Here is a 22,694-nt window from a genome sequence, read left to right as displayed (position 1 = left end):
AGCAATGTAAAAGTGGACCCTTTAAAGATTAAAGTTCTTAAATGCGCTATGAGCCATTTACCCTTGAAAGAAAATAAGAGGCAAAAAAAAAAAAAAAAAAAAAAAGCTCTGGGAAGCTGGTTAGCAATTTGGAAAGCTTACAGTAAAATTATTAATAATAAAGGATAGCTGATTTTTTGATATAATGAAATCTCATTTCTACAGTTATGATTTTTCATGCAAGATAGTCACTTCTGCTCTGCATTCCTATATACTATACTATCCAACAGGAAAAGGTACAGTGCAGCTAACTCAGCTGATTGTGAGGAGATTCTTAAATTTAGGAGTGATTTTTTTCTTTTTCTCTGAAGGATGAAAGACATTAGTTATGCATAAACTAATTTTCTCCATCTTTTCTTAACCACCTGTGTGGTTAAGAATGCTGCCTGTGTAGTGTTGATGGTGAATGTGAGTGCTGTTGCTGGCTACTGTTGCAGTTGTAATAAAAAACAAGAAGGAACACAAAAATCCCTGTGTCCCTGTGTCATCTCAGTGTCTGGGAGGCAGCTGAGTAAGAAGAAGTGGAGATTTTCTGATGGTACAGAAAGTGCTTTGCCCTTGAAACCGGCCAGGTCAGAGTGATGCAAATGCAGCACAGCCCTGGAGGTATGAGATATTGCAAATAAATAAATAGTAATTTATTCTCCCATGATGGTAGTGTACAAGTGGTACAGATGCTCTCACCTCTATAAAGTTCTCTTTGCTTGCCCCACCCTAGTTTCTGATTCCTTCTTTATGTAGAATAGGCATATTTGTTCATGTAAAGAAACTTGATTGTTTAGGTTTAAAAATGAAATAAATATAAGCTTCACATTGCTACAGATTCAAAGTTATCCACTGGTAAGAATGGATGCAGATCCCTCTCTGTGTGTTGTGCACAGGGAACGTGTTTGTTACAGCTGGATTTTTTCTGAAGTGAAAGGTGAGCGATTCAGTTTGTTGAGTTGGAGGTTCTCTGCCTCACTGAGGATGTGTTGACTCTCACCAGGGTTTCATGACCTCAGTTTATATGAGGAATAAAAATGTTCCTCATTATGTCACATAAGTAAAGGCAGAATGACTGCTTCCAAATCCAGTATATCCCAAACTTAGACTCTACCGCATGGCTTGACTGGTGTTAGGGAGGTGTCTCCTACAAGAAGAATGTTTGTATTTGGCCACCGAGTGGCACTCCAGACCCAGCAATCTAAGAGGGGAAGAGTTTATTTCTGCCATCAGGGTTCAGGGATCTAAAATACAATTATTTGCAGGCATGTAGGCACCATTGAATCAAGTTGGAATGCTGAAGGTTAAATTATTATCTTCAGAAATGTTGTTGTAATATCCATCTTGACATTTCATTATCCCAGTACAATATAAATATCAAATTTGATTAGCTGTCAAGCATCAAGAAAAATAAACCAAAACATTTCCATCATTTTTACTCCAGAAAAATAGTAGGGGGAATCATTAAAAATGGTTGCCAAAGGCAGATTAAAGTTCAAAAATATCCACTGAAAGTGGTATTTGGTTGGGTAGCTAGAGTATTTTTGTCCCCAGAAGGTGCCATTATGAAGTGCTGGTGTTGAAGTCAGGTGTTCAAGCTGCTGCATCCATTGCTGGATATAACCTAGTTGGGTTTGGGCAGTGGTAGCTTTTTCATCCAGCTTTACTGATGCTTCCAAGATTCATTTCAAGACTGAGATTTTGCTGTACTTACAGGACCAAAAGCTCACAGTAGTTTGACTAAGATTTGTTTTTTAATCATGCAGAATTCAAATAAAACATCATGTTACCTTCCTGTCAAAAACATTTGTGGACAACTGGATGTACCTATATTTCTAGACTGAGATACTACAGGTCCAGCAAATCTTTGTTGATCACCCTAAATTTTAATATGGTGCTTTGTACTGGAATTTAAGCAGTGCAATATTTAAAACATTATTCAGTGTCATAACAAGTCATTCATCATACTCTGTGGATCTAGATTTGTTTATAACAATTTTTATTACTGTGAACAGTTTCTGGTTCATGCTATAATTACTATTCAGACTACGTGACATCAACCTAATTCTCTCTTTGTGAGATTAATGGGTAATTCCAGCCTACTGTTTTGCATATGTGACTGTGAAGACAACTGTTGGAACTATAGCAATATATCTGAATAAATGTGCTTGATAGAGCTCTAGTTCCTAATGAAGATATCTCTGCAGCTAAGAAAGAATTACAGTTCCCTCTGGAGCTGTATGTGTCACAGAGCATTGTTAAGTCTGACTGTGATGGAAAAAGTGGGAAAAGTTGGTCTCATGAATTGCTGATTGTTTCCTTGTTTCACATGGGTCTGGTGGTGACCACACAGCCCCAGGAAGGATAAATGACTGTGGCTTCAGTGACATTGTCTGGCTACAGATTGGCATTGGTTACAGACATCATCCAACTTTCTCTAAACAGTCTTAAATGTCAGTTTCCTGCGGTGGGAGGCCATGTCAGACCAGGACTGAAATTTCAGTTTCGGCTTTCTTACATTTGGGATTTTTTTGCCTGCAGATGTCAGTTGTATTTTCTGTTGACCTGATATTTTCAGGCATCTTTAATTCTTTTTAAGTTATGCAAGTTCACCTCGCACATGACTGTCTGTATATGGGTACCTGTGGGGTGACATGAAATACTCTGGGAATTACTGTGCAAAGACTTCAAAATCTTCATATGATTTCTGGTTTGTACTTAAGTTGCAAAGAAGGCCTTACTTTCTAGTCTGTTACTTAATAGAGATAAAATTGAACAGCAGCTGAAGTTATGACATTTTATAAAGAATTTGTTCTACATTATAAGTCTCGTCCTTAATGGCAGATAATTGCAATAATTTTGTAAGTGTGATGTTCCTTTTTCTTGGTAGTGGAACTATAATACAGGTTTAGCAGTAGTCCATCATAAATAGTCTATCCTCTAAAGGTTTAAGATGGGAAACCATTCTTCACTTTTATCTTAACAAATGAAGAAAACACTGTATTTTCATTTTAAGTAGCAGTGGACCGTCAGAGAAAATGTATGACTAATTTCTCTTGAATTTATGTTCTAGAACCTGATTTTTAGGTTTAGGGGTAGATGATTTAGGGGTTGAAAGGTGCATTCAGGAAGTTAAGCCAAACATTTTAGAACCTTTAAGACTCTATCCATATAACTTGGTGTATTCCTTCACTTTGAATTTTCATTGCTAGTGTCTGACAGTCACACAAAGAAACACATTCACATTTTAGCATTTAGCATAGGTTGGTTATATAATGCTGAGCTATTACAAACTTCAGTCACTCTGGATCTGCTTAAGAAACAAACAGATGAAAGCTCTGAATCTCTGCCCATGACCTGAAGAGGTGGTCAGGCCCCAGAATCACCTCTGAAGGAGCAGGTGCTGTTCCATGCCATGTCCTGGTGGCTGAGGAGCTCAGCCAGCTGGTGCTGAAAGATGGGACAACTGTGTGTGAGCCCATCTCTTTCTGGCCGGGTGAGCCCCACCACAGGGTGGCTGTGGGGACACTCTGACCCCAGTCTAGTTTGGGTGAGGCTGGCCATAGGAGGGTGGGTGGGTGGGCTCCTTGCTGTTGTTTCTTCCTGGGGTAGTGCCTGCTGACCCATAGCATCCTCCCTGACAGGCCAGCCCATGGTGGTTGGAATGTTCTCTGGGATGTGACTGGGAACTGGGAAGGTCACACTGACACCACAGCAGTGCCAGTGCTGCAGTGATGGTAGACACATTCTCTGACTTCTTGGGATTTCCAGATATTGTTGTTGCTGCCTTAGCATACAATGTCTTTTTCTCTTTTTTTTGCCTCTGTCAGCCTAGAGAGATCACGTGCCTTGCACAATAACTTGTCTGAACTTTACTCACTAATCTAGCTTGCCCAGTCAAGTGTGTCATCTCATTGTGACCATGAGATTTCCTTTCCAATGGGTTTCATCATGCTAGATGACTTCATGAGCCAGCAGAATGAATTTTGATCCTGTTAAATTTTGGTGCAATTACACCTATTGCAATGGTGCCTGAGCTATGTTAGGGGCAAGCAGAGTATTTATCTTGGCATCTGGTTCTTACTCACACTGTGGCACCACAGCTTTGCTTTCATCTCTTTTGGGAGATGCTGTAGTAGCACCCCCCACATTTCCCTATGTGACCTTGATGTATACTGCATTGTGCATAAACCTGGTGTATCAGGCATCCAGTTCTATGTGCTAAACACAGATTTCCTCACTGAAAACACAGTTTATAAAGCCTTTTTTAGTTTTGTGTCAGATCTGTGTGAGCTTTCCAGATTTACATTTCAGTCAGAGACATTTGATGTAAGTGACCATGGACTGCGCTGCTGAAGACGGAGGTGAGTAAACATCTAAAAGGCTTCATCATTTAAAACCAGGGATTGCTTCAAATGACAGACATCAGTGCCCAGGAGACTGTGCTGGCCACTCTATTTCTGCTTTCTGTGCTAAGAGGTTAAAATCATGTCTGCTTCTTCCCCTTCACAAATGCTGGTGACCAAGTGCAGAGTGGATCAAACTTGAAACAACCTTTCTGTTAAGCAGTGGCAAGGAGTAACTTGGGGCAGGATGAAATCCCTCAGATACATGTCCATATAATTACTTTGTATTTGTGTCATGAACCAGAGCCCAGGCTTTGCAGTTGCTTCAAGTCATTTTACTGGCTGGCTTATCTTGGTTATGATAGATCTAACAAGACCATATCAGAGCACTCAAAGGTTTTGGAAAGGTATTACTACTGCTGTTGCTGAGAAGAGTTTTTGTGTCCCTCTGTCATTTGCTAGCAGGAATGTGTGTTTTATGTCATGAAAGTTACCAGGGCCCCCAGCTCTGCCCTTTGTTTTCTTCTGGCCAGCTTTTATGCCACCTCATGTTCACGGGTGTCAGAATTCTGTTCTCCTTTAAGCTGTTGCTGTTTTGCGTGAAGTTGTTCAGAGGGAGCAGGGAAGACCAGTGCTGTGCTCTGCTGCCAAAGTGCCCAGTAAATTCACATGGGCTGACACTGGGAGCACTGGGAACCCCAAGGTCTGTCCTGCTCTGTGATCTTGCTGAATTCCTGTTCTCTGTTCCTTTGCTGTTAAAAGGGTTGGACACCAGTCTATCTTTTTTAGTTAAAACATCCCCACCACAACCCCCACTATTTTCTTAGTAACTTCAAGCTGATCATCTGTTGGAAAAGAAAATACTTACAGCTCCTTTCAATTGGGAATTTACTGTGATTTCAGAATATGAGGTGTTAGGTGTTTTGGCAGTGCTGTGCATGTGATAATGTCCTTCAGGAGTGATTAGGGCTTTGTTCATCTGAGAGTCATCTGCTGAGAAGTGCATATGTAAGTGTAAGAAACTGTGATTCCAAGAGTTTGCATTCCTTATCAGGTTAGGTAGTGATAAAGGAGAATGGCTGTACATGTACAAGTCAAGGTCTTTGAGTGTTATGAAAGCTACTCCATGTGTCTTAAGCCATTTATGTGAAAGGATTTGTGTTAGTCTTCTGTTGATTCTTTCAGAATTTTTCCAGGCCTTAGATGATAGTGCCATTTGGCAAAGCCCAGAGCTTTATCTCCTTTTCCACACTTGCCGAACACTCTTGGATAAAACTTTCTCTTCTGTTCTAAGTGTGTGCATATTTAATTTTTCTTTCAGAAAAAAAGGAGGTGCCTGAAGGTGGCAGCGTAGTCGCTGGAACTGGAGAAAAAACTCAAGCAAGATGAAGTCTGCTCTTGCCATTGCATCCTTGATTTAATTAGACTTTGGTTATACCTGACAAAGTGTTGTGTAAGAGTTTTGAGTGTTAGCTGGAAAGTGTGAAGGACATTATGTCTCCTTTGCCTAAAGCATAAAAGGAAAAGAAGGTTTTCCTCTTAACAAGAAACTCTAGAGCATTTTGGACTCTACATCAAAGAGCAATGTTTGGTTTCATGATGTCTTCCAGACAGTTCTTAATATGAGTCCAAACCCAATGTATAAGTAGTAGCCAAAGGGATTTTTGCCTTCTGTTAAGTTCACTCTGGTTAAACCTAGCTGTGCTGGTTATGTGTTTTTCCAAAGGGCAACAGCCTGATATAATGGAGAGTAGCTTTTGCTTTGGCCTGTGGTACCATGCCGTCATCCTCTTGGACCACTGCCAAGAGAGCACAGGTGGCAGTTCTGCTGGGATCTCACAGCTTCTCTGTTTTTATTAGCCTTTCTGGCTGGCATCCTCTACTGTATGACCCACCCTTGAGATGCACTTTTTGGACCACTCTGTGGAATTTCTTCTGTTCACCTTCTAAAATTTCATACCGGTATCTTAAATTAAAAATGTCTGGGTAAACCTTACAGTGCTCATTCTAGTCATTGGTTCATGATCACATGAACTACATTTGACTGACTGTAAGTAGCACAGGAGTATCTTTATGGATTATCCAGGGATATCCATGTACTTTTCTGTGATGGGTGTGCTCTGGTTTGCAATCTGCCCTCAAAACAGCTGCATATCCCTCAAGAACTTTCTCCAGGTCATGTTGTGGCTGTTTCTCTGCTCCACATTTTCTTCTTCCCTAGATAAAATTCCCACTTGCTGCAGTCTCCATAGGTTCCACACTGCCTGGGCTGTGTCCCAAGCAGGTGCTGCTCAGACCTGCTTCCATCACCTGGCCGGTGCAGGCAGTGCTGGGGGCTGAGAGGGGGCACTTGTCCATTGCCAGGATTTCACTTTTCTGGGAGCTAAGGACAGAAACAGAGCAAATGGCCAGCAGGAAAGCAAGCAGACGCAAGAAGGTAGTGGAGTTATCTTGCTTCATATGTGCCTGTCCTCTGTATTTGTTTATTCTTGGGTGTTTATGTAGGCAGCACCTGCTCTGCCAAGAGTCTGGGTGTGGAGGTGGTGCAAGGCCACTGCTCCCCCCGGCCCCCACCGTGCTGGGAGACACCTCTCTAATGGCTGTGCTGTGAATGAGGCAGTGTCCCAAGTACTGCAATCATTGGAGAGCTGTGGCTCTTTTTGCAGGACTGGCACTCTGAGCGTGGCTGCTGGAGCCCAGTTTCTGTTCTGTTAATTGCACTGCTCCCTCATAAATTGCCCTTGCAGTTTCCCTCAGTAATGCTATTCATCACCTCCTCTTTTAAACTGAATTTTGGCATATACAGGGCCGCGTAAGCAGCTGCTGGTTATATTTTAATGATACAGTTTTCTAAATGCTTCTTTAAGGAGAAAAGTGTTATAAATAATTCAATAGAGTTATTTTGTAGTACATATATATGTCTGTCATAGCCTGCTAGAACAGCATAGTGTCACTTTAAGCATGCAGGTAGGAAGCTGTCTCTGCACTGCTGAACAATTTGGGACCGTAGGAACCTAAGGCTGTGACAGGCATTACGATATGATGCATTAATGCCATTTCTGGCTGTTACGAGTTCATCCCCACAGGGGCTGTGCTGCAATTGCATGATCTTGCTGCCATGGGAGGGGCTGCCTTGCTTTTGCTGTAGTTGATTTTAATGTGGAGATTTTTATAATCTTTCTGGTGCTTTTGTGAGGAGAGGCTGTTGTTTTATAGCTAATGTTTAAAAATTAAATATCTGACCTTGCTAATGACAAAACATGAAGAAAAATTACATCTGTATTGTCTGCCACAGTACTTGGCTTTTCAGGAGGGAACTAACCTTTATTTCAGCTTTTTCTCCTCAGAAAACAAGAGGTAAATAAGATGCTACAAAGAAATATCATATGCTGGCTGCCCCTGCCTGGAGTAAGAAACAGGGTTTTTTTTTGGTTGTTGTTGTGGGCTTTTCCCCCCCCATAAATTTGTTGTAAATGCAGTATGCTTTCTTGTAAATAAGATTTCTTCCCAGGGGTAGCTAGGTTGGTCTCTTCAGATTTGATTTTTGTGTACTTGAACTTTGATTTTTGAACTTTAATGCTGTTTGTGGGTTTGCACAGCAATTAAAGGATCTTCTGCTTGGTTTCGGCCCAACAAGAGATACCAATTTGTTTTGATGAGGAGGCAGCAGAGGAAAAGAGTGGAAGGCTAGAGGCAGATAATAGGAAACAAATAATATAGTGTGTGCTTGTACTGTAAATATCTGTATCTATCTGAAAATATATTTTCAGCATAAAGTAAATTCTTTCTTACCCAAAATGCTATTTGCTTTCTATTGTGCTGTCATATTTAAGCTCATGCATAACTAATCTAAAATATGTCATTTTCTATTTAAAACCATTTAACCAAAATAATAACAGCTTTGGAAGGAAATGAGAGTGTTAGGTGAGGCTTAGCAAAGGCTCTAATCCTTGTGTAAAAGTACAGCCGTGTCTCATACCAGTGCTGGATCAGTCTCACTGGGAATAGGAGCACTTTGCTTCTGCTTGCTTTGGGCTACATGGAGAAAGCCACAAAACTTTAAAGGATTAGTGATTCTTCATTTGTTAATGCACACACCAATTTCTCTTGCCAAATTTCTGCCTGCATTTTTAGATACTGAGAGAGTGGTCAGATTTTCTTAAAATGCTTTACACGCATTGCTGTCCGTGCTCTTTTGAAAATCTCTCTGTCAGTATCTCAAAGCAAAGGGGTAGAGCACTCAAAACCCATGGGCTTTCTTGAAATGCCTGGAAATATTTGGTTCCTGCTCTCTGGGGAACAGAAACCTTCCTCTGTGAGCAGTTATTCCTGTCTTGGCCACTGCTTTGTCAATTCAGACATTGCTTCTTTATTCTTCTTCTTTATTCTTCCTTTCTGCCTGATCCTGGAAATGCTGGAGAAAGTATTATGTGCTAGTTGTACTCCTAGTTTGATATGATCAAGAACTATTAAGCTCTTAAATATTTGCTTATTCTAGTAAATAATTTAAAAAACTATATGGAAAATTGTGACTCTAGGATGATGATAAATGAGACTGAGTTCTTGCTTGTTTCAGAGCTGTGAAATATCTTGGTAACAGAAAATATTGGAGTAATTGTTTATATAGAAAACAATCAAAAGAGTTCTGAGATTTTTACCATCTATATATTGCAGTCATAACCATATGTTGACTTTTGGGTAGTGAGACCTCCTTGAGCTTATTTTGCTACAGAATGGCCTGTGCTTCATATGATGCATTTTCCTTCAAGAGAATGTCATAGGCATCCTGTAATGTTAATTTCTTTAGGAAGTTGTGTTCTGTTGTCATGCTGAGGAGCCATTTCAGAGCCAGTGTTGCTTTATCCAGAAATGACCAGGGTTAGGCCAAGCAGCAGCTGGGGGAAAGGTGTCTGAGTGTCACTGGGAAAGCCGCTGGTGGGCTCTCTGCTCCCTACAGCTTGGCCATGGCCCAGTGACTGCTGGACTGCAAACTGCAAAGTAGTAAATAGAATTGTCATTTATGATATTTTTAGCTGCTGGTATTCATAACTGCCTAAAGATGGCAAATGTAAAGAAAAAGAGTGAAGGATTTCTTTATTTTCGTAAGTAGTTTATTTTTTCCTTAGAGCTCTAAAATTTGCACTAGTTTGTCTATCAAACAGATCGACAGCAGGGCTATGTGCTATAGGTTTTGCCTTTGCAAAGTCAACTTCAGGGCCAGTGGAAACTATGAAAATGAATTTTCTGTCCTTTGTAAAAGCCATGACCTCTGCAATACAGAGAGATGAACTGTGATATGAAGGGAGCTCCTAGGAGCTTGCTGTACAACTGGTGTGAATAGTGATCAGTCTGACCTGCAGCCATCTGAATGGTACTGGGGGCAAGCTGCTGTAATAGATGACATAAATTGCAGCAGTGATAAGTAGAGCTGTCCCCAGAGAAGAGAACCTTTGCTCCCAGCCCCTTCTTTCCTCCAGACAGTCCTTCACTTTGGAGTGCTGCTTTCCAGGCTCTCCCGTCCTGTGTTTAGTGTTTCCTTTCATCTTGGCTGAAATTAGCACTATAGAAATCTCCGTGTCTTGCCTTTTGCTGCAGGTTGTTAAGGGTTGTATTTCTGTCTGCTTTGAAGGTTCATCATAGAGGTGAAATAGAGCCAAGAGAAATGGATTGGAGGCAATGTAGCTTTTCTGGAAAAGGTGCTTGGGTGATACTGTGATTAATTTAATCAGAAAAGGGAGGAGGATCCCTCTGTGACACTGTGAAAAGCAGAGAGAAATTCCCAGGAGATGAGCATCTCTGGATCCCAGAGAGCCTGATGAGTACCCAGTTCACTCACAGGGTCTAAGGATCACTTTCAGTTTCTTCTGTGCTGGTTGGAAAAACATTATCTAAATGCAGAGTGACTATGTTGAAGACACAGACAAGCACTAAATCCATTGTGAAAACAGGACCTTGGAGGCACTGTTAACTACAGCTTTGGAAATGAATTAAAAACTGTATGGCACTATTGTCTTCCATCATTATAGTCTTTGGGACATATTTATTCCTTTAAAGTCTTTTGTTTAGTCTGCTAACATACTGTTGCATTGTTGAGTGAGAAATTCCTGGTTTAATTGTAACACAGTGTCATAAACCTTAGAGGCAGTGAGGTTATATTCTTTCTTGTCTGTGTAGAGCCTGTGTTGCTGTGGCCTGGATCCAGAATTTGATAACACAGACAAATGATAAATCAGGCATATTTATCTAAGGACTCATTTAGCAATAAAAAGAGTTGTTTAACTATATTTTCTTCTTCATAATGTGTTTAGTGCATTTTATTAAGTTGAAATATGCAAGGTCTGTTTTTCATTGCTGCAGTGGAAGCACTCCATCCCAGTGTAGGCACTGTATTTCTTCTTCTCCAGCCTTCAAGACTTTGCCTGGAGATGGTAAAACTTGTGAGAGCTGGAAAAATCTCAAAAGGGTTTTGTTAAGTCATGGAACTTATTTCACATAATGGTTCATGAAGGAGATGTAAAAGTAATGACAGAATATTTTAATCAGAGACTTTGCGGGATGTGGGTACAATTACATTTATATGGGGTTGATATTTCTGTGTTCCCCTGTATTCTTCAGGGAATGTGTTTCATTTGTAGTGTGTGAATGATAGGGGAAGGAGCAAGTACTGCTATTTCTGGGAATCTCTGTGGTTTGTTTTGTAATTTTTTCTCTTTTTTTGAATGTTATTAGTCTTACAGCACTTGGGGGAGGAAGAATTGAAATAATTTTTTGAGCATTACTTCCCTTCTTCCTGTGATTTAGACCTGACACTTCCTTTGATATACAATCCAAATTTGTAGTCATCTTCAGTGGTTCCTGAAATTGGCTCCCTTCCCTTTTGTTCTTAATTTCAGGTGTTGTCAAGTTGTGCCAGGAATCAAGTGCAATTGAGATTTTGGTCTTCAGAACTGAATGTCTTAGTAACAGAGGTTTTGTTCAATTTTATTACTTGGCATCTTCTTTTGAAGGGAAGAGCTAAAGGCTAAACACAAGGGAATGCACAGAGTCCTTGAGGACAGATCTCTTACCCATAAAATATAGTGGAAAACATGCATGGCTTTCTGGGGATGCTTCAGTGCCCAAAGTCTTGGAGAGTATGTAAAATATACGTGCCTCAGTGGACAAGGTGGCTGAAGTATGTAACTGTTCCTGTACTCCCTCTTTGCGTGCTCCAGGAGGTACAACCAAAGTTTTTGTAGGACTTGTGCCAAAGTGAATTTTCTGTGGGTTGGAGAGGAAGTGGAACAAAGTAAAAGTGAGCAGTCTGCTTCCCTCTGTGTCCATGGGCTCCTTCCCTCAACTATGATACAACAGCTGTGAGGAGCCCAGGACTAAACAGCTTTCTGAAACGTGATGAGATGTTTAATCAGATTTCCATGTTCGATTTCAACCTCATGTGAATAAAGAATGTGTAGTGAAAAAGGTTTGTGTGTACTTTGAACATAGACATGAAGGTTGGTGTCAGGAGAGAGATTGTGGTCATGCACACTTATGCCACATTCTCCTGGCAGAAGGGATGTCCTTGTTGAGAAGGTTTTGAGGTAGCAGAGAAAAGGTTTTGGAGGGACTTTGTATGAAGGAAACTTGAAGAAATTGCAATAGGCATGAAGAATGGGTTGGTTTTCTCACTTTCCTGACTGCCTCCACCTCTCCTTGCCTTTGAAGACTCCTGAAGGACAATGGGAAATGAACTGGCTTATCCAAGTATTAATTTCAACCCAGTGGTAACTGAGTACAGAGAGAGGAAGTCACGTGAGGCAATGAAAGGAGACAAAGGAGGAAAATGATCTAAATAGCAACATAAAGAAAATATTTGGGAATAAAAGTAATCATCGACTTGTACAATAGGGTGTCCAGCAGCCCTGCTGAGGTTGTGTGTGATGGATGTATTTGTTCATTGAGTTATGTCTTGCACGACAGCATTTTTAAATTGCTGCTAGAATGAAATTGATTTCTTGGGTTTTAAATAGTGCAGCGTAAATCTTCCACTCACACCAGGACCGAAGAGTCTCTGACTGCAAGCTCACTGCCGTTTGCCAGTTCCACTTGATTTAATTTCAGATTCATCCCCTCAAGCCAAACCACAAAAAGAGCTTCCTGTCCAGTGGAGAACGAAATGCAAGAGGCGTTCCTTTTGTTGCTAACGGGAGACTACAGGGAGCAGAGCTGGCTCTTGCTGGGGTTGTGTTTGGGCTTGGTTAGCTATTTTGCCAGTGAGGGAGAGACTCCTGGTCAATGGGCATAAGTTAGATGCTCTTAGGTCTGACTAAGGGCAGTTGTTTAATACATGTGTAGTTTATAAAGCTATTTGCTGAGCAGCAGCCTGATGTAATGAAAGGTGAACTTTTTGGATCATTGTGTTTCTCAGGATTGTCTTCCAGAAGGAGAGCTTGGCTTGCTGCCCTATTTATCCCACACTGGCTATTTGGCCTGTGGGCTCTGTGGGCTTTTTCTTGTTGGCTTCTTTTTCCTCTCAGAACTTATAAATTAAACCATCAAGGGTAAATTTTTTTATCGTCCAACACATTTATTTACTAAATCTTAAGCTTGCCAAATGTTAACGTGTTCTCCCATGTCCTCCTCAAGCAGTGTGGGATAGTGTTGGTGATGGGGCTGATCACATAGGGTAAGGAGGGTTCCACTCCTGTGGGCATTCTGCAGAAGTTTTTGTCTTCTGCTCCCCTTCCCAACTGCCATCACTGGGAGGCCTGGCAGAGCTCTGCTTTTGGAGGATGAGACGTTTATTTGGCCATGAAGAGGGGCTCTGAGATGTCCATGTGCTTTTGGGTGTCTTACTCAGAGCTGGGACAGGATCTCAGATATGTGCCCTGCACTTTGATGGCAATCATCTGCAGCTCCTGGAGTGTTTGTCCTGCATAGTGTTTGAGAAGTGAGAAGTTATTCATGGGTGAGCTCGGCCCTCAGAAAAGCCTTATTCCCGAGATGCTGCACTGGACTGGATGTTGGGGCATCCACCCTGGATCACAGCAACTCATCTATGCTGCCATGTTAAAGGGCTTTCCTAGGCAACCTCAGAAGCAAAAGCACTGAAATTGGTGTTATGTTTTTCTTTCTACTGAGGAAGACCATTTTTCAAGAAAAGGTATTTTCACAGTGATGAAACTGGCTCCTCCTTCACATGCTACAGCTACTGAGAAGCATGGAGGCTGTAAAACCTGAAAGAACAACAGACTAAAAATAATGACAGCTCTTCTGTCCTTCAAAGGCATTTAGCTGAGGAATTCTATCCAACATGACTATTCTGTGAAATCACTTTGTCTTACTTGTGTGGTTACCCCTTCCTTGGGGGCAGCTAAGGCAGGATCTGCTGCAGGTCACAGCTGAGAAACACATGGGAAAATAAAGGCACCTGCAAAGGGCTGCTGTGAGCATGGCTTGGGGGACAGATAGACAGCTGGAGGAGCTGCTGCCCAGCAGTTGTTTTTCCTTAGGAGTTCTGAAGATGTAAAGAGTCAAATACATTTCTTGCTGGGCTTGTTTATTATTTTTGTTTTCAAGGGGGAGTAAGTTTGGCTTTGGTCCTACAAAAGGAGACAGATGCTGGATGTTGACTTAACTGGTGAAGAGGTGCTGATGCTTCCAGCCTTTTCTAGAGCTATCCTTTGATTCCTTGGAATAAATCAGACATTAACTACTGATGTCTTTTTTTTTTCCCTAATCCAGTGGGCAGCCCCTGGAGTTACTGGTTATTTTCCATTAAATGGTTGCCTAGCTCATTCTGTTCTCCCTCTGAATTTTGTCTCAAAAATAAAACAGTTCTTCACATATTTCTGTATGCCACATTATTACATTTACTGTGTATTTCTGTGTGCTGAGAAGCCCTGCTGTTCCCACAAAGACCCTCGTGTTCATGCTTCAAGGCTTTGGCTGGACATAGGCAGTGTGGGTGAGGAAGCAGTGACAGACAGAGGGAAACTGTGCAGCCTTTTTATTTGACTGAGTTATTTTCTGGGTCTTAAGCAAACGTTGCTTGAATGCAGTTCATGGTATTTGCTCAGTGATCCAGTGGAATGTCTTGGATATTTTTGTTTTTCCTTCAGAGCCAAAAAGCAGCTTTTGGCTCTAAATCCCAAGTTGCCAGCCTGAGGCTGAGTCACTGTGCTTTAGGGTGAGGAGAGCTGAGCTGGTGTGGTGAGACGGGTACCCTGTCCAGCAGAGTGTTCCTGCTGTGCCTGGAGCTGGATGTGTTAATTAAAGATGTTGAAAATGACTCTACAGCTAAATCTGCTTTTATTGACATGAAAGCTGTGCCAGGACTTACCAAGCTGTTAGGCAGCATGCTGCAGGCCTGTTCCCTTTGTATCTCAGCTCCACTAGGGATAAGAAAAACTAGTTTCAGACATCAAATCTGTGATTCTGGTGAGCCTTGATTCTCCCCAACCACTCAGCTAGGAGGTGCCACTGGGGGCTTTGTGCATATTGTCATTGCAATGAGGTTGAGCACAGGTTTCCTGAGTAGCGACTTCTTGCAGAGGTTTTCAGACCTTGTAATGATGTGCAGATGAAGCTTGCTGGCTCCTGGCCTCAACAATATGTGTCTGGAGTCTAGGTGAAGCTTGAACCTTCTCATCCTGTGTCTGCTTTTGTGCTGCAAACCCAAGGAACATCTCCATGTATGTGTTATTGCAGCAATTTTAAGGAAGATATGCGTACATCCTCCTAAACCTCCTTTTGGCCACTCTTCTTCAAATCTCCTCTGAATTCTTCTTTAAAACTTCTGCAAGTTTACCCAGTCTTTAGGCTGGTGGTTCTTCCTTGCCTGGGACAAACTGACATTTGGCCATTGGAAGAGGTTATCCAGGGAGGTGGTGGAGTCACCATCTCTGGAGGTGTTTAAGAGGTGTCTGGGTCCGGTGCTGGGTGATGTGGTTCAGTGGTGTAGGGGTTGCAGTGGTGGTGCTGAGTAGATGGTTGGACTTAAGGTCTTTTCCAACCCTGATGTTTCCATGATTCTGTGATGGCTTACTTGCTGACTGGAGGGTCTACACCTGTGCATCTTAACACAGACCTTTACAGTCACTTTATTCTTTGTCATGTATCCTGAAGGTGCCACAGAAGCAATTCAGTTTGCAGGAAGAAAATGTCTCATTACCTCTTCCTCATGTTTAGGTGAGGAATATCTTACTGTCTTGATTAAACATAATCTGTTGCAACTAGACCAAATTTGAGGCTAAAGAAATGTTTATTTTAAAACACTGAGCAACAAAGAGACAGTCATCTACTACTAAGAATTGCCCAAGGTTCTCTAGGGCATTCTCTGGTGATTGCAAATATGCAGATAAATACCTGCTGGCTCAAGGTCTGTGCTCTATTTTAATTTTAATTTTTTTTTCATTTTTGGTGTTGATTTTGCTGACAAAGACGCTCCTTATCTGGTATGGAAGAAATACTTATATTAAATAAATAACCAAGGAGTTAATTTTACGTATGGTCTTTTGATCATGGTCTTGAATAGTGAGAGAGTCCAGAGTCCTCTGAGGTATGTGTTCCTATGCCAAGCTCCTGTGCCAAGAGACCATCTGTCCTCCTGTAATGCAGTAATTATGGGTCTTTACAGCTTGGATATGCTTTCTTGGAGCACTGATAGTCTATGGACTGGGGGTAGGGAACAGAAGGAGAAAAAGTCATTTGACTGCCTAGCTTTAGGTGCCTGAGTGAGGCTTGTGAGATAGGAGCAGTATGGACATATGATCGATTGGGTCTCAGATCTGAGGTCAGATTGACATATGTGGGAGCTGAGCTGCTCTTTATCTCCTATGAATTGCAAGTGAACAATGTGAGATCAATGATGAAAGGGCTGGGTATGAAAAGGAAAAACCCCTTATTATTTCTGACAAATCATACTGTGCTACAAGTGTAAATGGCTGTGGCAGCTGCTCTACTGGTCTTTTCAAAGTTGGTAAGCTCTTGAACACAGTTATTAAAAGACATTTTCATACACATTATTGGACTGAAGGGGCTGAAAACAACAATGTCAAAATACTCAGATATTTCTGAGTTTCCAGGAGAGTGCATGAAAGATGACATCAATTATTCTTCATGTCCTTTGACATGAGATGTCTCTATATGTCACATGGGTGTAGCTGCATTACAAAAGGGCAAAGGCACAGCATTTTTCAGTTGAGGACAGTTTTGTCAGATGCTGACATTGGTGCTGGTAAATCTCTAAGGTGAAATAAGCAGCTCTTCCGAACATCTCGGTTTTTACAAAAGGTTTCAATGCCAGAGGCTGTAATTTTCATAGAAAGGCTGGAAAGAACGTGGATAATTTTTAACTTGCACAAGAAATTTTTGTGAGGTGTATGTATCTTACAAAAATTTGTGGGACAGATGGAACACACAAACCAAAGGACTAAAAGGGCCATAAAGAAATTTACTCTTAGTCCTGGTAGAAGATGTGGTAGGAAATTCCTTCACTGCTTAAGGTTAACACAGTGGCATTGAGCTGAATATATATATATATATGCCACACTTGCACAGATAAGTAATTTTCCTGTACTGATGTTTGCTGCCAAATGACTTCCAGAGTTTCATGGGAAGAAAAAGCATTATTCAGTCCTGGTGAACTTTTGCTGGTGGTCAGAGCTGTATTATCACAGATGTGGCTTTCAGCCTGCCCTGTGGCTTTGCCTGTCTCTGACAATGGTCACTCTCTGGTCAGTAAAGCTGTGGAGTTGAAACTGTTCAGGCACTTCCGTGTGTTTTTGTACGTGCAATGATAACTGTAAAAACTCACTACTGCTGCTACTGCTCATGTCTTTCTGTGCCCTTGACATCTGGTTCTTATGAGTATTAAAGATGAAATTCTGTTTTGTTTCGGGGCCTTTTTTTATAATACCTGCTGGCTTCACACTGACGAGATGTCAATGATTTTAATGGGAAAGACCACCAATGGGACTATTTTGCCTCAAAATAGTTTTCTTTTCCATCTGGTAGTGAAAGGAATGATCTGTTCTTTGACCTTTGGTTGGTAGACTTAGAAATTGAAAAGGAAGATGGTTGTACTGGAATAGCTTCACTGTAATGATGTGGTCAGTGGTTTCTGAGCATTTAAACAAAGGTGAGTGTGCTGTGAGACGTGTTGAGGCAGAAGCCAAAATGCAGGGAGCACTGCTTGTGGAATAACCTTGTAACTCCAAGCTCAGAGAGAAATACCTTTTCATAGGTCAGAGTGGAGGTGTCTCTCCAGACCCTGTCTCCCTTTTCTGTTTTAGCAGGGGACCATGCTGTGATGAAATGTTAGACAGCTGTCTTCACCAAGAGCTTCAGTGATGCTACTCTTGTCAGATGCTTGTAGCTCAACTAGGAAAAAAAAAAATCATTCCTGTAAAAAACTGAAAAGTAACGGCACTAGTAGGTGTAGATGTTTCTATATAAGACACAGTGCAGGGGCAACTCTACAGTTGAGGTTTCGTTTACTCTTTCCTGTGAACTCCTTATTGTAATGTCTAAGCGCCTTATAAATATTTATGGATGTATGCTCAAAGGAAAATGAAATTTATATAATGGAGGTTCAAAGTGATGTTAAAAGAAGCAACTTTCCAAAGGTTCCTACACAGTTATACCATGACAGAACTGGGACAGTAAATCAGACCAGTACATCCCTTTTGGTAAACAAGCCAGAATTCCATCCTTATTATTAGTTACTTTTGCATTGGCTGCAGAGTAATTCACTGTTTTTTAGTTGGTTTTTTTTTCTTAAAATACAACTACCTTATTTTAGGGAAATACATAATTTTTTTGTAACTTCACTCTTAAGAAGGCCACACATGGATTGATGGCCAACAAGGGGGTTGCAGTTAGCTGCTGCAGAGATCATTAAATTCAGTTTATGCTGCTGTGTGACAGCTTACTCTGATCTTGCTCCTTGGCTGCTGCAGGTGTCCGAGCATCACTTGGGAGTTGTCCATGCTCAGAAGCTGATGCTGTGTGCTGTGGTGAATTTGCAGCACAGAGCTCAGCAACGCTGACTGCCTGGAATAGAGATGCCTTTGCTTTCCTCCCCTCTCCCCATCCTCATGCTGCTGCTCAGGGCAGCTCATGAGCTGGCAGCAGCTTCATCTTTAGGACAAGCCAGGAGTGAAACAATACCCTGCATCCCCTCTTGAGCACTCATGAGAGGTGCTGATTTCTGTGGTCTCCAGGTGACACTGGGCTTCTCCAAACAGCAGCTGAGGGAAAAAATGTTGCAGTGGTGGCTGCTCTCTCCTGCGGACAGGAGCTCAAAGTTCTATTTGGGCAGTGACAAAGTGCATGAGCAAGAGGCTATTTCTCTGTTCCTCAGGGTTTAAAGTCTTTGTGCAAATCTCTTTGAAGTTACTGAAGGCCTTCTGATGCTGCACTGGGCTTTGAATTTGACCCCAAGTGTCAGTTTACAGTGTTTGTCTTTTGTTATTGACATATGACTGTGAAACTGCTGAATGAACCTTTGGAGAATATATTGAATGTGCAGATTTGTGCAGTGATCTTGCTCTGTTCAAAGCAATCTGACTTTGGATATATGTTGAAATACCCCCCAGTATGCTGCAGACACATTCCTCTTTGGTCCTGTATGTGCTGTTTGTATGTGTTTAGTTGGCACTGTGAACTCTGAGGTTTTCTTTTAAGTTTTTCTACAGTCCTTTAGGGAACTTGACTCTCATCACTAATAAAATAAAATAAGGCAAAACACTGGTAGGTCTTGCCTTGTTAACTGTTCTAGCTGTTGTGTTTCCCACTGTTCCAAAAAAAATAGAAAGCTTTATAAGATTCAACATATTCCCAGTGCAAGTCATGAATATTTATAGGCAAAGAATAAGACTTCCCATTTTGAAATGTCAGTGCTATGAAATTGCTTTTTTGGCAAGCATGATTAAGCCACACAGACTTCCAATAAAGTTTTGTAAGCTTTATTCCTTAATTATGGCTTAATTTAGGCCTCCGAGTTTAACAAAATGTATGAAGCAAGCTTGCAGCAAAATCTTTTTCTTGTGGAAAAGTTTGTTTGCGTGGATTACAAATCCCATATTTCTTGTGGTTATGATTTTTTAATGTTTTTAAATGTGGAAATTCCATGTTTTTCCTTTACATTTCTTAACACATTTACAACATAAAAATAACCTGTACTGTGTGTTTAATACAGAATTTTGAAGAAATTAGTTTGGAAAGTGCATGTGATTACTTCTTTCCTCCAAATGCCTTGAGTAAAATGTAGAGGAAGTTGTAAGACATCAAGCAAGGGTTAAAAGAGTCTGTCTCAAGCAGTTACTGTTGCAAGAGATAAACCAGGAACAGTTTTGCTTTCATATAGTTGTTCTTAAGTGCACCATCCTGACAACAGCAATAAATAGAATAATCTTCATAATTGCATTTATGTGGCATTGACCTGTCTTTCCTAGAGAAAAACACTTTTCCCAGATAAAATAATCTTCCATTCAGCTGTAAGTGGAAGGAAGCCTCATTAGTAGCTGCCCAGATTTAGGGGAATGTTTCTGCACAGGCTTAATACAGAATTTTGATGTGGACCTCCTAGTAAATTTGATATTTGGTGAATAAATTACTGTAAATACACTAAAACCACCTTGCTTTCCTCTGCTGATTGGCTACCAGGATATTTACTCAAAAGGACTAGACAGGAAAGCAGAGAGATGATGTGATTAAACTTAGGTAGATTTTATTTTAAATAAACTTAGGTGCTTTTATTTTCCCAGTGAAACTCCCTGGGATGGCAGAAAGTACCACCAGTCTGCCTTCTGTGTTTTCACCTATCTTTGCTCTTCTTTGCAGGTTACATATTTGGGTAAGGTTTCCACAACAGGGATGCAATTTTTGTCAGGCTGCACAGAAAAACCAGTCATTGAATTGTGGAAGAAGCACACACTCACCAGGGAGGATGTTTACCCTGCTAATGCCCTTCTGGAAATTCGCCCTTTCCAAGTCTGGCTGCATCATCTGGACCTCAAAGGTGAGGCGACAGTGCACATGGATACCTTTCAGGTAGCACGCATAGCCTACTGCACTGCTGACCACAACGTCAGCCCAAACATCTTCGCTTGGGTCTATCGGGAGATCAACGATGACCTGTCCTACCAGATGGACTGCCACGCTGTGGAGTGTGAGAGCAAGCTGGAGGCCAAGAAGCTGGCCCATGCCATGATGGAGGCCTTTAAGAAGACTTTTCACAGCATGAAAAGTGATGGCCGGATCCACAGGAACAGCTCATCGGAAGAAGTGTCTCATGAATTTGAATCTGACGATGGCTGACTGAACTCATTCACGGTTCAACAAAGGCAGAAATGGCTTAGGGAATGAGAGCTGATAGATGAATAAGCAACAATTGAAACTGGGTAATAAAAGGACTGCCAAACACTTGTTTGACCAGCTTTTTAAATCAGAAGAGCAATTTGGTACCTACAGATATGCATCATTAAAGTAATTACGTTGCGTTGAAATCTGCTGCTGTTGTAAAAATGAGAAAAAAATTTCCCATCTGTCACCCACCCATCACTGTCCTTTTCTTGTCTCTGTAGTTCAGGTGCATACCATGAAGTACAGTCATTCCTGTTTGTCTTACCAGGCTGATCAAGCAGTTTTATTAATTGCTTCTCTGGCATTCCTAGCTGTGGGCTGATGCACAAGAGCAAGTAGGCCTGGAAAGCTCTAATGGTTCCCGAAGAATCTTTCCCCATGATGCATCACACAAATCCTTTGACTGAACATAGGCTAAGACAGCCATACATAGCCTTTTAGACTAATGGCCTGGCATTCTGCAGTTAATTCACATTTCACAGATAAGAAATGAAAGATGCTTGTATGTACACATTATATCATATGCTATCCTTTATTTTATTCATTGTACCTATTTTCTTAATGTACCTGCTGCCACATCTTTCACCCAACACCAGTAGTTGCAGTTTCAGACTATGTACTGCAGGATACCAAAAAGGGGTGGGTAACAATGCTCCCTGGTTGTCTGGGGGTTCAGCAAGTCAGCCTTGCTGTCTGTGCATTATCCCACCCTGATGTGCTCCACAGGAGGGCCTGCTGGGAAGAGTTGAGGGACACTTGGGTGCATCAGTGTTTGAACTGTGACTTCTCATCAACCTCAGGTCTGACGAGATCCGAGCACAGTGGGCACAGCTCCGTGTCCCCGCTTTCCGCATTGCTGGTCGAGCGACCCTGCTGGGATGGGGCTGGCAGTGTCTCACCACACAGGGCTGCCTCACTGTAAAGATCAAAGGAAATGGTCCCTTAGGAGTCAGGTTTGAACATCTGTTCCGGTTGAGAACCTCATGTTAAGATCCCTGTATCTTTCCTTGTTCACAGATATACAGTCATGCCTTTCTTAAATGCAGATGTTTAATAAAACTCAAATAAAGGAAAAATTTGTTTCACTTAATATTTTTTAAGGCTGGGAGCAGATCAATAGTTTGCAAGTAATGCTGCTCCTTTGTACAATTTTGTTTGTAATTGTGGTAATGTTAGGGGCACTAGGGCACCTTACAGAAGCCTTAAAAGAAAGCTAATCCAAGCAGATAGCTCCGTGTCTGTGTTTTGTGTCTCTGTGTTTGTATGTGCGAGTGTATGTGTGAGTCCAGTGGTAAAGCATGTAGATTGAGCATGGAGATGTATTGAGGAGGGCCTACACCTCTTGAAAATATGCTTGTTGCTTTACAATTTATGTAAACTGTTCTCCAGCATAAATGCATTCATACTTTAATAAAAAAAAAAGTTTTGAGTTAAACCTTGTTAGTTTTAAGCTGTCTTTTCAGCGTAAACTCTGCAGTTTTATGTGTGTGGGGTTCTGTGTTTATTTCATTTAGTGGAATGAAATGTTAATTTTTTCCATTTTATTATTTCTTCAGTCTTCATGAGAATTGCTGTTAACATTTTAAAATTATTTTCTTTCAATATTTAGGTTAATTATTGCTGTGAAGTTTTGTTTTGGTTTTGGGGAGGTTGTGTGTTTTGGTTGGTTTGTTTTGTTGATTATTTTGGATTGTTTTGGGGTTTTTTGTTGGTCTGTTGGGGATTGGTTTTTTTGGCTTTTGTTGTTTTTTTTTTTTTTTACTTTGTGGAGTGTGGACATGATTTATAATTTTTGCTTAGCAGGAGGTGGCAGAGATACCCCCCACTCCCTACCTGACCAGTTGCAATGAGCTCTGCTGAGTGGGAGCAGTATTGCCTTGCTTTTAGAAGTCACAGAGTGGTTCAGGTAGGCCATTTGATGGCATTTGGGTTTGGGATTTCCGTTTCTGGGGCAAATACTTAGAAGAGTGGGACGTC

The 22,694-nt window shown here is 41.3% G+C and overlaps 1 protein-coding gene across 1 annotated transcript in view; it reads left to right on the top strand.

Annotated features, from left to right (window-relative positions):
- PID1 (phosphotyrosine interaction domain containing 1) overlaps window positions 1-22,152 on the top strand; it is an 81,172-nt gene extending 59,020 nt beyond the window's left edge. The window contains exon 3 of the mRNA XM_015638349.3: window positions 20,196-22,152. Within this exon, the coding sequence (XP_015493835.1) occupies window positions 20,196-20,672 (477 nt within the window). The 3' untranslated portion in view covers window positions 20,673-22,152. The remainder of the gene's footprint in view (window positions 1-20,195) is intronic.
- Window positions 22,153-22,694: the final 542 nt, after the last annotated feature.

Source organism: Parus major, chromosome 9 (assembly GCF_001522545.3).
Source record: "Parus major isolate Abel chromosome 9, Parus_major1.1, whole genome shotgun sequence".
NCBI lineage: Eukaryota > Metazoa > Chordata > Aves > Passeriformes > Paridae > Parus > Parus major.
This window is presented reverse-complemented; position numbering and strand designations above follow the sequence as displayed.